The sequence below is a fragment of the Phycodurus eques genome, chromosome 15, assembly GCF_024500275.1.
Source record: "Phycodurus eques isolate BA_2022a chromosome 15, UOR_Pequ_1.1, whole genome shotgun sequence".
Classification (NCBI taxonomy): Eukaryota; Metazoa; Chordata; class Actinopteri; order Syngnathiformes; family Syngnathidae; genus Phycodurus; species Phycodurus eques.
In genome coordinates, this window is record NC_084539.1 from 3560689 (window position 1) to 3576369 (window position 15681).

General features: G+C 45.2%; 1 protein-coding gene across 1 annotated transcript; it reads left to right on the forward strand.

Annotated features, from left to right (window-relative positions):
• The first annotated feature begins 3109 nt into the window (after positions 1-3109).
• On the forward strand, positions 3110-14055 carry dnajc25 (DnaJ (Hsp40) homolog, subfamily C, member 25). Its single transcript, XM_061698396.1, has 5 exons — positions 3110-3475; positions 4702-4854; positions 6663-7033; positions 7126-7225; positions 13136-14055. Exons 1-5 carry the CDS (start codon positions 3167-3169, stop codon positions 13256-13258), a joined length of 1056 nt encoding a protein of 351 aa, XP_061554380.1. The 5' UTR covers positions 3110-3166; the 3' UTR covers positions 13259-14055.
• Positions 14056-15681: the final 1626 nt, after the last annotated feature.

The following is a 15681-nucleotide window of genomic DNA, read 5'->3' on the forward strand; positions in this document are numbered from 1 at the left end:
GACGGGCATAGGTCAGTACACGGGCAGGCAATCCAAGAAGGGCAACAGTATCCAAGAACATGAGGCAAAGAGGCAAGTTCGATAATCGGAACAGGGTCAAAGTCTTACTGTGAGTCTGCGACAAGGAATGCTGGAACGTGACGACAAGGTACAACGAACTGGCAACGAGAGGGAATGAGACACGAAGTTAAATACAATAGGTAATTAGGGTGAACGAGGCACAGGTGGTGAAGATGCTCACAGGAGCAGGTGTGTGAGAAACGAGAGAGGAAGACAAAACCTGGCACACACGCACACACACACACACATGACACACTCTTTGTTATATTACAGCCATTTACTAGAATCATTTTTTTTTCCAACACTGCTTATCCTGGTTAGGGTCGCGGGATGCTGGAGCCTACCCAGCTGACTTCGGGCGAAAGGCGGACTACACCCTGAACTGGTCGCCAGTCAGTCGCAGGGTACATATAGACACAGACAACCATTCGCACTCACATTCACACCATCACTGAGTGGGAACTGAACCCACGCTGCCTGCACCAAAGTCAGGCGAGTGTACCATTACACCATCAGTGAATTACTAAAATAATTTAAGCTAAAATTTTCCTCATTAATGTACACAAATCACCCCATATTGACAGAAAAAACAACATAATTTTTTAAATTTTTGAATATTAATGAAAAAAGAACAATTTAAATATCAATATTTTTCCCACCTAGATTTGGGGATCCTCTGACATTCCTCCTTGCAGATCAGTCTCCAGTTCTGTCAGGTTGGATGGTGAACATTGGTGAAAAGCCATTTTCAGGTCTCTCCAGAGATGCTCAATTGGGTTTAAGTCAGGGCTCTGGCTGGGCCATTCAAAAACAGTCACTGAGTTGTTCTGAAGCCACTCCTTCTGTATTGTAGCTGTGTGCTTAGGGTCATTGTCTTGTTCGAAGGTGAATCTTCGTCCCAGTCTGAGGTCCTGAGCACTCTGGAGAAGGTTTTCGTCCAGGATATCCCTGTACTTGGCCTCATTCACCTTTCCTTCGATTGCAACCAGTCATCCTGTCCCTGCAGCTGAAAAACACCCCCACAGCATAATGCTGCCACCACCATACTTCACTGTTGGGACTGTAATGGACAGGTGATGAGCAGTGCCTGGTTTTCTCCACACATACCTCTTAGAATTAATGCCAACAAGTTCTATCTTGGTCTCATCAGAAACCTTATTTCTCACCGTCTTGGAGTCCTTCGGCTGTTTTATAGCAAACTCCATGCGGGCTTTCTTGCACTGAGGAGAGGCTTCCGTCGGGCCACTCTGCCATAAAACCCCGACTGGTGGAGGGCTGCAGTGATGGTTGACTTTCTAGAACTTTCTCCCATATCCCGACTGCTTCTCTGGAGCTCAGCCACAGTGATCTTTGGGTTCTTCCTTACCTCTCTCACGAAGGCTCTTCTCCCCCGCTTGCTCAGTTTGACCGGTCGGCCAACTTTAGGAAGGGTTCTGGTCGTCCCAAACGTCTTCCATTTAAGGATTACGGAGGCCGCTGTGCTCTTAGGAACCTTAAGTGCAGCAGAAATTTTTTTGTAACCTCTGCCAGATCAGTCCCTTGCCACAATTCTGTCCCTGAGCTCTTCAGGCAGTTCCTTTGACCTTATGATTCTCATTTGCGCTGACATGCATTGTGAGCTGTAAGGTCCTATATGGACAGGTGTATGGCTTTCCTAATCAAATCCAATCAGTATAAACAAACACAGCTGGACTCCAATGAAGGTGTCGGACCATTTTAAGGCTGATCAGAAGAAATGGACAGCACCCGACTTAAATATGAGTGTCACACCAAAAAGTCTGAATACTTATGGCTGTGTGAAATTTCAACAATTACGTTTTTTTTCTGTCAATATGGGGTGCTGTGTGTACATTAATGAGGGGGGAAATGAACTTAAATGATTTTAGCAAATGGCTGCGATATAACTAAGAGTGAAAAATTTAAGGTGTCTGAATACTTTCCGTACCCACAGTATAATGTATTGGATCAATGTCAGTGAGTCGACCTTCTGTAATATTAAATATATTAATTAATTATAACAATGTTTTGTTCTGATTGTGTTTTACAAAATGAATACAAACTGCACTTTATGTCAATTTTTTTTGTCATGTGTTGCTCTACTTTCATTACAGATATGTGTGCGCCATAACTCATGACTTTGTCTTGTGCTAAAAATGAAACAGTAGCCCGGAAATGGAAAATATTTTTTTCTGTAATCTATATCAGCGTAGTGAGATAAATGACTCACGAGATATATGACTTTTATTGTGAACATCATTGGTCACAACTTTTCAAGATATAATACAGAACATTGTGTGATAGATTGAGGGAACTCAAGCAATAAATGGAATGACAAAATTCAAATAGCAACAACAATTTTAAAACAAGTGGATTATTTTTTGTTTTTATATTCCCTCTATAATATTTGATAAATGTGGTGGAATAGAATTTCTGCTAAAATGTGACTTTTCTTTTTTTTTTTTCTAATCACCAAGCCCCATTTAAGTTGTCCAAGTTTCATCAGCAGTTCCTTCTGTACTGGAAACTAATTTATAATCAAAACTCCTCCACATTATGTTTATATCTGGAATAACTGACATATCATGAATGAAGTAAAAAAAAAAAATTGAAATTGGTCAAAACCAAACAAGCTTTGACTGTGCATGTGATATGAATGTTTTGTTTTCTGATTAAACTGTTGCCTTTTGTTTTAATTGTTGGGATTATTTGCATTTTTCCATGAATCTTGTTATAGGTACTGTTTGTGTATTTTTTTGTGTATGCCATTACTCAATTTTTTAATTGTGATGATTCCTTGCGGAATGTGTCTTGAACTGTAGTTTGCTTAATAAAGTTGAGAGGAAAACCTTTGAAGGTTCGCCCCACACAACCAGTTCAGGGTGTACCCCGCCTCCTGCCCGATGACAGCTGGGATAGGCTCCAACACGCCCGCGACCCGAGTGAGGAGAAGCAGCTCAGAAAATGGATGGGCTCGCCCCGCATTGGCTACATCATCAGCGCGCGACGCCAAAGCGCGTTGTCATCAGTGCTTTTTGATGACGTAGGCCTTGGCCACACACTTGAACCGTCTCCCAAGTCGCGAACACGGGCACCGGTAGTCGCAGAGATGGCTACCCTCGCGGAGCTCCGCCGCGGGTCCTGGTGGTGGCTCTCGGCCTTATTGTTGTCCACGTTGTCGCTGCCGGTGGCCAAGGCGCTGGTAGAAGGTCTGTACTGCGGGACGAAGGTCTGCTATGACGTGCTCGGGGTCAAACGGGAGGCCTCCAAAGCGGAGATCGCTCGGGCGTACCGGCAGCTGGCCCGTCGCTACCACCCGGACCGGTTCAGACCTGGAGATCCAGGGTCTGAGGGAGAAACTGTGGAATCTACCCAGCAAAGGTTCCTGCTTGTTGCTACAGCGTACGAGACTTTGAAGGTCGGTTCAGTTCTTACGTGACTTTGTCGACATATTTTCAGTCTCCTCGCCTATGTGATTACAATAAAACAGGGCTTCTTTTCATGCCGGGGCAGAATGTGTTTACAATTTTTATTTTTTATTTTTTTTTAAATTACGTTTTAGCTTGAGTTTTGCTCCCCTTCTCATCCGCAACGTTCGACACGCACCATAAACAACCAAATATAAAATACGGAATGTTTTTCCAAAATAATGTTAAAACAGTAATGCGTGGTTTTGTTTGGCATGACCATTGTTTTGTTAGTATCTGTCTTGCATCGGATATCGTTGGTGGACAAGTGATTTAAAGTGGGTGTGCTTGCTTTTTCGTCATTTCACATGAGGCAAACTTCGAGTTGAACCTTTACAGTAGCCCCTAGTGACTGTAAGCAGCTGTGCCCTGTCTGAATGATTTCAGCAATGACATTGGGAATCGTAGTAATGCATAATTTGCAAATAACAAAAAAAAAAAAAAGATGACTGATGTCAAAGCAAGATAATTTAGAAGTGAACAGTGAGTTGGCCATAGATGTGTTTGGCCAACACAACCCTTTGATTCAGTGCCTGTCCAGTGGAAAGGTGCCACATTGGGCAATCAAGCATACAGTACATGTGGAAGGGACCTGAACATACCACGACGACACACAAACTATTTCAAGTAATAAAAGAGCCATAGCAAAGATAATAATTAAATAAATAATTATCCATCCATCGATTTTCTGAGCCGCTTCTCCTCACTAGGGTCACGGGCGTGCTGGAGCCTATCCCAGCTATCATTGGGCAGGAGGTGGGGTACACCCTGAACTGGTTGCCAGCTAAACGCAGGGCACATACAAACAACCAACCATTCGCACTCACAGTCACACCTACGGGCAATTTAGAGTCTCCAATTAATGCATGTTTTTGGGATGTGGGAGGAAACCGTAGTGCAAACCCACGCAAGCACGGGGAGAACATGCAAACTCCACACAGGTGCGGCCGGGGATTGAACCCTGGTCCTCAGAACTGTGAGGCAGACGCTCTAACCAGTCGTTCACCGTGCCACCATAAATAATTATAAATATCTAAATAGATTGGTTTGTCAAAAATCTAGCTTGAAAAAAATATAGTACAGAATGTTTTGGTTTTTTTCGGTTGAGAGGATACACCCCTGTAGTGCTGAGCCCCTCTTGCAGTTCTCTCTAAAAGCAAACCCAAAATATGTGCAGGATGAGGATACTCGGAGGGACTACGACTACATGCTGGACCACCCTGAAGAGTACTACCAGCACTACTACACCTACTACCGCCGACAACTCACCCCCAAAGTGGATGCCAGGATCGTAATCCTCGTCACCATATGTGCCATTTCTATTTTCCAGGTACTGTGTAGCTGAATGGGAGCCTTGTTTAGCTTCCCACACTAACACTAACAGTGACAGTGTTGCGTGGACCCACGCACGGCACATGTAGCGTGGCTGAGGCGTATTGGACAGCCAAACTCCAAACCGCAGGTCCACGAGCCTGTGCTAGCAGCTACTAGCTATGAGCAGCAAGCAGGTTCGCTGACCAGCGGCGAAGCCGTCCAGTTTATAGCCTTGCGATGTGCGCTGCCTGTTGGTCCACACAACTGAGACACTGTAGCCCAAATAACACAAAACATATCAAACTTAAGGAAAGATGCATTTTTTTAGCATGGCTTGCTAGCTAACTGAATGCTGTATTGATGGAAATGGTAATGGAAAAGGTATTATTACTAGATAAGTGATGAGCCACTAATTGAATGAAGGAGCAAAGTACTTAAATAGGGGTGAGAGGGATGACTCATGCCAGTGGGCTTGGTTTTAGCCACACCCCATAAATCCGGACAACTGAAATGGTGAAAAAGAGCTCGGAAATTAGATCATATACACCTAAAGATAGCCATCCATTTTCAGGACCGCTTATCCTCACTAGGGTCGCGGGCGTGCTGGAGCCTATCCCAGCTATCTTCGGGCGAGAGGCGGGGTACACCCTGAACTGGTCGCCAGCCAATTGCAGGGCACAGCACATAGAAACAACCATTCGCACTCACATTCACACCTACGGGCAATTTAGAGTCTTCAATCAACCTACCATGCATGGTTTTGGGATGTGGGAGGAAACTGGAATACCAGGAGAAAACCCACTCAGGCATGGGGAGAAGGAGGACATGGCCAGAACTTGCCAGAAACCCTTGTTCCTTTAATGTTACTTTTGGCCTCTTTGCAGCCTCCTTAACCAGTTTTCATCTCATGTTGACTGATCACATGCTGACAATTTCTCCTTATTTAAAGACGTTCAAAAAGTCTTCTAACCAAGCCCAATTCAGCCAAATAAAAATTGGGCTGAAAATGTTTAGACTTGCAGTGCATCAGCGTTTGGCTACAGCTCAGCATTTACCTGGAGAAAACCCACGCAGGCACGGGGAGAACATGCAAACTCCACACAGGTGGGCTCGGGATTTGAACCCAGTCCTAAAAACTGTGAGGCGGATGTGCTAACCAGTCAGTCGCCATCACATAAAGATATGTCGACTGAAAATTGTGACTCTATGCCCTCAAACCAGAAGTCTGTTATACCAGACCTGACCTGTGAGAGGTCGCTTGGTGCCACAGGGTATCCAGACTGCCAAAAAATACAAAGAATATCAAAGACTAATAGAAGAAGGAATTGAGGGAGCTAGGATAACTTTTAGTTTATCTAGTAACTATATTGCAGTTGCAAACTTTTCTACTCATCATTTTTATTGTCGTAAATAATTTTTGAGAGACATTATATAAACGGCGGCAGGGTGGCCGACTGGTTAGCACATCTGCCAGAGGACCCGGGTTCAAATCCGGTCTCGCCTGTGTGGAGTTTGCATGTTCTCCCCGTGCCTGAATGGGGTTTCTCCTGGTACTCCAGTTTCTCCTGCCCACAGTTAGCTGGGATAGACTCCAGCATACCCACAACCCTAGTGAGGATAAGTGGTACAGAAATTGGATGGATGGACGAGCTTCAGCTAGTTCCTAATTACTTATCGTTCAGTTTCATTTCACAATCACAGATTTGCAACCTTAGTATTAAACAGGCTTAATGTGAGGAAAAATCATTCAATATTTTTTTGTTAAACTGGCCCTCAAGTGAGATACACAAGCTGTATCTCACTTGAGTCTTCTCCCGTCTCCAGTATTACAGTTGGCGGAGCAGCTACAATGAAGCTATTAACTGCCTGGCGAACGTTCCCAAATACCGCATCCAGGCCACCCTGATTGCCAAGGAGCAGGGCCTCCTGAACCGCACCAGGGAGAAGGGCAAGAACCGGCGCTCCAAAGAGGAGATCCGAGAGCAGGAGGAGGAGGTGATCCGAGACATCATCAAAACAAAGATCGACATCAAAGGTGGCTACCAGAAACCCAACCTGTCAGACATCCTGCTGTGTCAGATAGTATTGTTCCCCTGCTACCTGATAAACTACGTGGCGTGGTATGTCTCCTGGGTTTACCACTTCACCATCTGCAGGGAGGAGTATGGGGACCAGGAGAAGCTTTACATAATCAGGTCAGTTGTTTATGGAAGGTCAATTCCAATGTAGTGTTTGAATAAGACCATCAGCTTCCATTTTTACCACTCTCTACTTTTTTTAACCTTAGGAGGTACATGAAGATCTCCCAGTCTCAATTTGACAGTTTGGATGAAATCACCAGGCAGTCCTTCCTGGAAAAACAGCTCTGGATCAAAGAAAACTATGAGGTCTGTGACAATAAAATGCTCTGTTACCAGCTGAACCTCCTTCAAAGTCAACTGTAAGTGACCAACAGAGGGACCTGTTTCGACATGCTTATAAGATTAGCACCCATGTTACAATAACTTATAACCCTTCAAACAACACACGGTGCAGCCCGAAGTGTTGTATACTTATCTCCTTGTATGGTAACTGAAAGAGAACACAATGTACATCTGCTGCATTTCCTATTTCACTCTTCAGAATGAACCGAGGCAGGCACGCGGCAGCTGCGTTCGTGCGTGAGGTGCCTTCAGGGACACTGCGTAAATGGGAGTGAATGTGTTCCTTGTTTCATTTGTAATACAATAGATGATTGTCCATCCATTTTCTACCGCTTATCCGAGGTCAGGTCGCGGGGGTAGTAGCTTTAGCAGGGACGCCCAGACTTCCCTTTCACCAGCCACTTCATCCATCTCTTCCGGGGGGATCCCGAGGTGTTCCCAGGCCAGCCGAAGGATGTAGTCTCTCCAGCGTGTCCTGGGTCGGGGTCTCCTCCCGATGGGATGTGCCCGGAACACCTCACCAGGGAGGCATCCGGGAGGCATGCGAATCAGATGCCCCAGCCACCTCATCTGGCTCCTCTCGATGTGAAGGAGCAGCGGCTCTACTCTGAGATCCTCCCGGATGACCGAGCTTCTCACCCTATCTCTAAGGGAGAGTCCGGACACCCTGCGGAGGAAACTCATTTCGGCCGCTTGTATCCGGGATCTTGTTCTTTCGGTCACGACACACAGCTCGTGACTATAGGTGAGGGTAGGAACCTAGATCAACCGGTAAATCAAGAGCTTCGCCTTTCGGCTTAGCTCCTTCTTTACCACAACGGATCGATACAAAGTCCGCATTGCTGCAGAGGCTGCACCGATCCGCCTGTCGATCTCCCGTTCCATTCTTCCCTCACTCGTGAACAAGACCCCATGATACTTGAACTCCTCCACTTGGGGCAGGATCTCATCCCCGACCTGGAGAGGGCACGCCACCCTTTTCCGACTGAGGACCATGTTCTCAGATTTGGAGGTGCTGATTCTCATCCCAGCCGCTTCACACTCGGCTGCGAACTGCTCCAGTGAGAGTTGGAGGTAATACTGAGGCCACCAAACCGGACCCCCTCTACGCCTCGGTTGCGCCTAGAAATTCTGTCCATAAAAGTTATGAACAGAATCGGTGACAAAGGGCAGCCTTGGCGGAGTCCAACCCCCACCGGAAACGAGTCCGACTTACTGCCGGATATGCGGACCAAACTCTTGACTCCGGTCGTACAGGGATCGAACAGCCCGTATCAGGGGGTTCGGTACCCCATACTCCCAAAGCACCCCCCACAGGACCCCCAGAGGGACACTGTCGAATGCCTTCTCCAAGTCCACAAAACACATGTAGACTGGTTGGGGAACTCCCATGCACCCTTGAGGACCCTGCCAAAGGTGTAGAGCTGATCCACTGTTCCACGGCCAGGACGAAAACCACACTGCTCGTCCTGAATCTGAGATTCAACTTCCCGGCGGACCCTCCTCTCCAGCACCCCTGAATAGACCTTACCAGGGAGGCTGTGGAGTGTGATCCCCCTGTAGTTGGAACACACCCTCCAGTCCCCCTTCTTAAAAAGGGGGACCACCACCCCAGTCTGCCAATCCAGATGCACTGTCCCCGATGTCCACGCGATGTTGCAGAGGCGTGTCAACCAGGACAGCCCTACAGCATCCAGAGCCTTGAGGAACTCCGGGCGAATCTCATCCACACCCGGGGCCTTGCCTCCGAGGAACTTTTTAACCACCTTGGTGACCTCAACCCCAGAGATAGGAGAGCCCGCCTCAGAGAACCCAGACTCTGCTCCCTCATGGGAAGGCGTGTCGGTGGAATTGAGGAGGTCTCCGAAGTATTCTCCCCACCGGCTCATAACGTCCCGAGTCGAGGTCAGCAGCGCCCCATCTCCACTATACACACTGTCGATGGTGCACTGCTTCCCCCTCCTGAGACGCCGGATGGTGGACCAGAATTTCCTCGAAGCCGTCCGGAAGTCTTTCTCCATGGCCTCACCAAACTCCTCCCCTGCCTGAGTTTTTGCTTCAGCGACCACCAAAGCTGCATTCCGCTTGGCCAGCCGGTACCCATCAGCTGCCTCAGGAGTCCTACAGGCCAAAAAGGACCGATAGGACTCCTTCAGCTTGACGGAATCGCCACGACAGGCAACAACCACCTTACGGCCACAGCTCCGGTCGGCCGCATCAGCAATGGAGGCGCGGAACATGGTCCACTCGGACTCGATGTCCCCCGCCTCCCCCGGAACATGAGCAAAGTTCTGTCGGAGGTGGGAGTTGAAACTCCTTTCTGACAGGGGATTCCCCCAGACGTTCCCAGCAGACCCTCACAATATGTTTTGGCCTGCCACGTCGGACCGGCATCTTCCCCCACCATCGGAGCCAACTCACCACCAGGCGGTGATCAGTTGACAGCTCCGCCCCTCTCTTTACCCGAGTGTCCAAGACATGCGGCCGCAAGTCCGATGTCACGACCACAAAGTCGATCATCGAACTGCGACCTAGGGTGTCCTTGTGCCAAGTGCACGTGTGGACACCCTTATGCTTGAACATGGTGTTCGTTATGGACAATCCGTGATGAGCACAGAAGTCCAATAACAAACAGCTCAGGTTCTGATCAGGGAGGCCATTCTTCCCAATCACGCCCTTCCAGGTCTCACTGTCATTGCCCACGTGAGCATGGAAGTACCCCAGCAGAAACGATGGAGTCCCCAGCGGGAGCGCTCTCCAGCACCCTGTCCAAGGACTCCAAAAAGGGTGGGTACTCTGAACTGCTGCTGTTTGGTGCATAGGCACAAACAACAGTCAGCCTGTCCCCCCCACCCGAAGGCGGAGGGAGTCTACCCTCTCTTCCACCACTGTATGTTGGGGTCCACCAGGGTGAACCCCAACATACAGGCTGGGGCACAGCCCAAAACCAGGCGCTCGCCTTCGAGGCCCACCTCCAGGCCTGGGTCCAGAGGGGGGCCCCGGTGACCCGCGTCCGGGCAAGGGAAACCTGAATCCATTAATTGTATTCGTTATAGGGGTTTTTGGAGCCGTGCTTTGTCTGGTCCCTTACCTAGGACCTGTTTGCCATGGGTGACCCTGCCAGGGGCATAAAGCCCCAGACAACTTAGCTCCTAGGATCATTGGGACACAAACCCCTCCACCACAATAAGGTGACGGCTCAAGGAGGGGTACATGATTGTTAAAACTGATTACTAGGAAAATTATTATTTGTATCATAATGCTTTAGTGAAAAGACTATGATCACACTGTGATAGTATGGAATTTATTTTGTGATATAAGAATACATAAAATATTTTGTTATTATAGTCAATCTGAGCTGCTGAGAATATAAAGTTATCAATATGTCCTTTAACCATTGTTGCTGTCATACTGTGTTTTTGTTTGCACATAAACATGACAGTCCTGTTTGTTTTAATTCCTCGTTACGAAAAATAAATAAATAAATAGATTCCTAACTTTTTTTTAGATTGTTGGGTAAAAGCTGTAGCTGGCTACTGGTGTGGATTGAATGAGTGGCAACAATGGGGAAATGAAATGCCAGCATTTTGAGGGTAATAGCCCATCAGGAAAATACAATGTTAAACAAAAAAAGAACGATGAAATAGATCATTTTTGGACCGGTGAACTTCGTTCAAAATTTTTAATTATGTAGTATGAGTTGAACTTTGAACTACTTCGTGTAGAAAATGAACTTTCCCAACACTGATTCCGTATCATTTCACATCCCCATATATATCGCAGGTTAAAAAAAAAAAAAATTGCAATGTCATTTCCAATATTGTTCAGCCCTAACTCACCGGCATATATCCTTTTTCCTCGACAACAAATGACTAATATTACAGAAACCTATGCCTGTGGGGTGTTTTTGTATGCTCTGTGTATAGTGTATGTGTTGCTGCTCCATGTACAACCCCAATTCGAATGAAGTTGGGACGTTGTGTTAAACATAAATAAAAACAGAATGCAATGATTTGCAAATCATGTTCAACCTATATTTAATTGAATACACTACAAAGACAAGATATTTAATGTTCAAACTAATAAAGTTGATTGTTTTTAGCAAATAATCATTAACTTAGAATTTTATGGGTGCAACACGTTCCAAAAAAGCTGGGACAGGTGACAAAAAAGACTGAGAAAGTTGAGGAATGCTCATCAAACACCTGTTTGGAACAGGGTAATGTTTACCACTGTGTTAACATCACCTTTTCTTTTAACAACATTCAATAAATCTTTGGGAACTGAGGACATTAATTGTTGAAGCTTTGAAGGTGGAATTCTTTCCCATTCTTGGTTGATGTACAGCTTCAGCTGTTCAACAGTTCGGGGTCTCCGTTGTCGTATTTTACGCTTCATAATGCGCCACACATTTTCAATGGGAGACCGCTCTGGACTGCTGGCAGGCCAGTCTAGTACCCGTACTCTTTTACTACGATGCCATGTTGTTGTAACACGTGCAGAATGTGGTTTGGCATTGTCTTGTTGAAATAAGCAGGGGCGTCTGTGAAAAAGACGTTGCTTGGATGGCAGCATATGTTTCTCCCAAACCTGTATGTACCTTTCAGCATTAATGGTGCCTTCACAGATGTGTAAATTACCCATGCCATTGGCACTAACACAGCCCCATACCATCACAGATGCTGGCTTTTGAACTTTGCATCCATAACAGTCCAGATGGGTCTTTTCCTCTTTGGCCCGGAGGACACGACGTCCACAATTTCCAAAAACAATTTGAAATGTGGACTCGTCGGACCACAGAACACTTTTCCACTTTCCATCAGTTCATCTGAGATGAGCTTGGGCTCAGAGAAGCCGGCGGCGTTTCTGGGTGTTGTTGATAAATGGCTTTTGCTTTGCATAGTAGAGTTTCAAGATGCACTTACGGATGTAGCGCCGAACTGTATTTACTGACATTGATTTTCTGTGTGTTCTGTGTGTTCCTGAGCCCATGTGGTGATATCCTTTACACATTGATGTCAGTTTTTGATGCAGTGCCGCCTGAGGGATCGAAGGTCACGGGCATTCAATGTTGGTTTTCGGCCTTGCCGCTTACATGCAGTGATTTCTCCAGATTCTCTGAACCTTTTAGTGATGATATGGACCATAGATGATGATAATCCCTGAATTCCTTGCAATTGTACGTTGAGGAACATTGTCCTTAAACTGTTCGATTATTTTCCTCATGCGCTTGTTCACAAAAAGGTGAACCTCGCCCCATCTTTGTTTGTGAATGACTGAGTAATTCAGGGAAGCTCCTTTTATACCCATTCATGGCACCCACCTGTTCCCAATTAGCCTGTTCACCTGTGGGATGTTCCAAACAGGTGTTTGATGAGCATTCCTCAACTTTCTAAGTCTTTTTTGCCACCTGTGCGAGCTTTTTGGTAACGTGTTACAGCCATAAAATTCCAAGTTCATGATTATTTGCTAAAACAATAAAGTTTATCAGTTTGAACATTAAATATCTTGTCTTTGTAGTGTATTCAATTAAATATAGGTTGAACATGATTTGCAAATCATTGTATTAAATGTTTATTCATATTTAACACAATGTCCCAACTTCATTGGAATTGGGGTTGTATGTGAAAGTACCAGTTGTATCTAGGTTTATATTTACTGTTACATGAATGATTATAATTAGATGATTCCATGATTAGTTAGCCTGTCTCAATAATATATGTAACCATGAAGATAGTAGACATTCGTTCGAAATTATAGGGTTTAGTTAACATTTTGCTGTTTTCAATATACAATGTTTATTTCTCTCTTGTTTTTTTTGTTAGTTTTTTTTTAATACAAGTTTCATCAATGTTCTTCTTGTCTCTCCTCCAGCTGTACAGAGCAGAGCAGGAAGAGGAAATGAAGGTGAAAATGGCAAACGACCCAAAGATGAAGCGGTACAGACGCTGGAGGAAGAACGAAGGGCCAGGCCGGCTGACCTTCATCGACGACTGACAGCCACAAGTTGTGACGTGCACACGTGCCTCAGTGCCAACATGCATGGATCACACACAAGTGACGTGTGGACATGCGTACAGACGTACTGTTTATATGCAAAAGGACAACAAAGTGGAATAAACTGCAAGCTACAGAGGAAATTTTTACATTTTCCTTCAATACAATTAATTGAACTTCATTGTTTAAGGATTATGTGGGACATTTGTGGCATGTTTTTCATCCGGTACAAAAACATGAGCTGAAATAAATGTCGAAATATAACAAAAGTGGCATTTTCCAGGAAGTTGAAGTGGGACACAGCTGCCATTGAACTGCACCCTTCTTACCCACAGTCCTTCATTCTTTCATGCCAGCTGAATAACCGAACTGTTCAAGAGTTTCATTTAAAATGAACAATGTTACAAGTTTGTCTTTGCATGAGCATTGTATCAGTTTATTTCACACAAGCCTAACACCAAAACAAACAGTTAAATAGTGTTACAGCTTAGGCTGCCACAGATATTGTTTAACTGATAAGCCACAAGTCATCTCTGCACATTTCTGAAAATAGTGACTGGCATTTCTCCTCACACTGTTTTTGCTGTCCCCTCAGAAGTGCAGATGGCTAAATAAAACTATTTCTTTTTAACTTTGAACGATAACGAGGCAGCAGATCACAATGTAATCTAATCAGCTTTTTAATGAATCCACAGTGTTTGTATAAGATACCACCACTTTTATTGAAAGGATTCAGATTTATAAACTGACACATTTTGAGATGTATTTTGCATTTTTCAAATAAATTTTTGACGTGATTTTAATCGTCACCCGTATGTTACAACACAGTGGTTGAATTTCAGCTCCGATCTTCATATGTGGAGTTCATATTTTTCTTGCGTGCGTTACAGGTATACTCTGGCTTACTTCCACATTCCAAAACATTGTTTTGGTTCATTTGGGACTCAAATTGTCCAGAGGTGTTAACAGTTAACTCATCCCCTGCAAACACACAGCTTGTGTTTGAAAGTGGATAGTTTAGAAATATATATTACAATCCCTACACTAGGTCTTCCTCCTCAGTAACGTGATATTTCTGCTAAATTGATGATTAAAAAATAGCTCAGGCTAATAATAATACGTTTTTTAGCACTACCCAGGTGTAAAAGAAGTGGCTTGGTTAGATGTCGCTCAACTAACCACACGATACTGCGCATAATTTACCCCAGGCACCTTTACAAGTCTACAGCTGTCCTTCACTGCTTTCGCTAATATGCCGTGACTAACTGTTTGTCTAAGTCCCCTAATTCCCAATGTTACATCTGGCAAATTATCAAATCATGTCACCCTCAACTACTACAGCCGAGGCCTCTATCCATTGCATTAATTAAGCGACCCTATTGTATTGACCTGTGGCCTTTGCAATACCACCCCCTTGTATCCCAGTTTTTATTCCTCCAGAACAAAGTCAAGAGGGTGGACCCCAAAAAGGGCCATTACTACGCCTCTACCATATGCTCCGCCGATCGTAAAACTCACACACGCACCCAGTCATAAAGCTGCCCCCCCCCCCCCCCCCATGTGGGAGGAAACTGGAGTGCCCGGAGAAAACCCATGCAGGCACAGGGAGAACATGCAAACTCCACAGAGGCAGGGCCGGGGATTGAAGCCCGGTCCTCAGAACTGTGAGGCAGACGCTCTAACCAGTCATTCACCGTGCCGCCACTCTCGAAGCAATACAAATCAAATTCCATTCACCATCTCAGATAGCAACTTTCACGCCATTTATTCAAACTTTGTGTGCATCGACTTACAGCGGCCCTCTCCAATCAGGTTTTAAAGGCGCCATAGCACCTCCGCCGGGCATACGCGTTAATTTATCTACTATTTAATTAATCTTCCAGAATATCGTGTGCATACCTATGTATACACACAATACGTATACCTTATTTATTTATGTAATATATATAATGGGTAACCTTTAAAACACTTTATATTTACATATATATTAATATAATTATATTCATCATAGTTCTTGGGTTTACTTTATATTGTGTACACAATTTATAAAACGTATCACACAGAATATTTATACCATTCACACTTAATCCACTTTTTTTTTTTCCTTCTCTACAATAGAGGCCTGCGCAGGACATGTCTGTGAAACGTAGAACCGCTTGTCCGATCTGATTACTCGTGGAAACTCATGTGTCTGCATATAATGGTTAACCAGCGCTTTGACGACAGACGGCGCGTCGTCTTTTGCACAAGGATAGGCTTTGGGCCATCCAGAAAAAGTGTCGACAATCATTAATAAGTACCTTATGCCTTGGACTGGGACCACCATTGTCGGTTCAGTCCGTTACCATCACATCATTCGGGCATCGGCCCATCTCAGTGTGTTGCAGTTCCCTCTTCGTTGTAGGGCCAACACTGAAATTCTG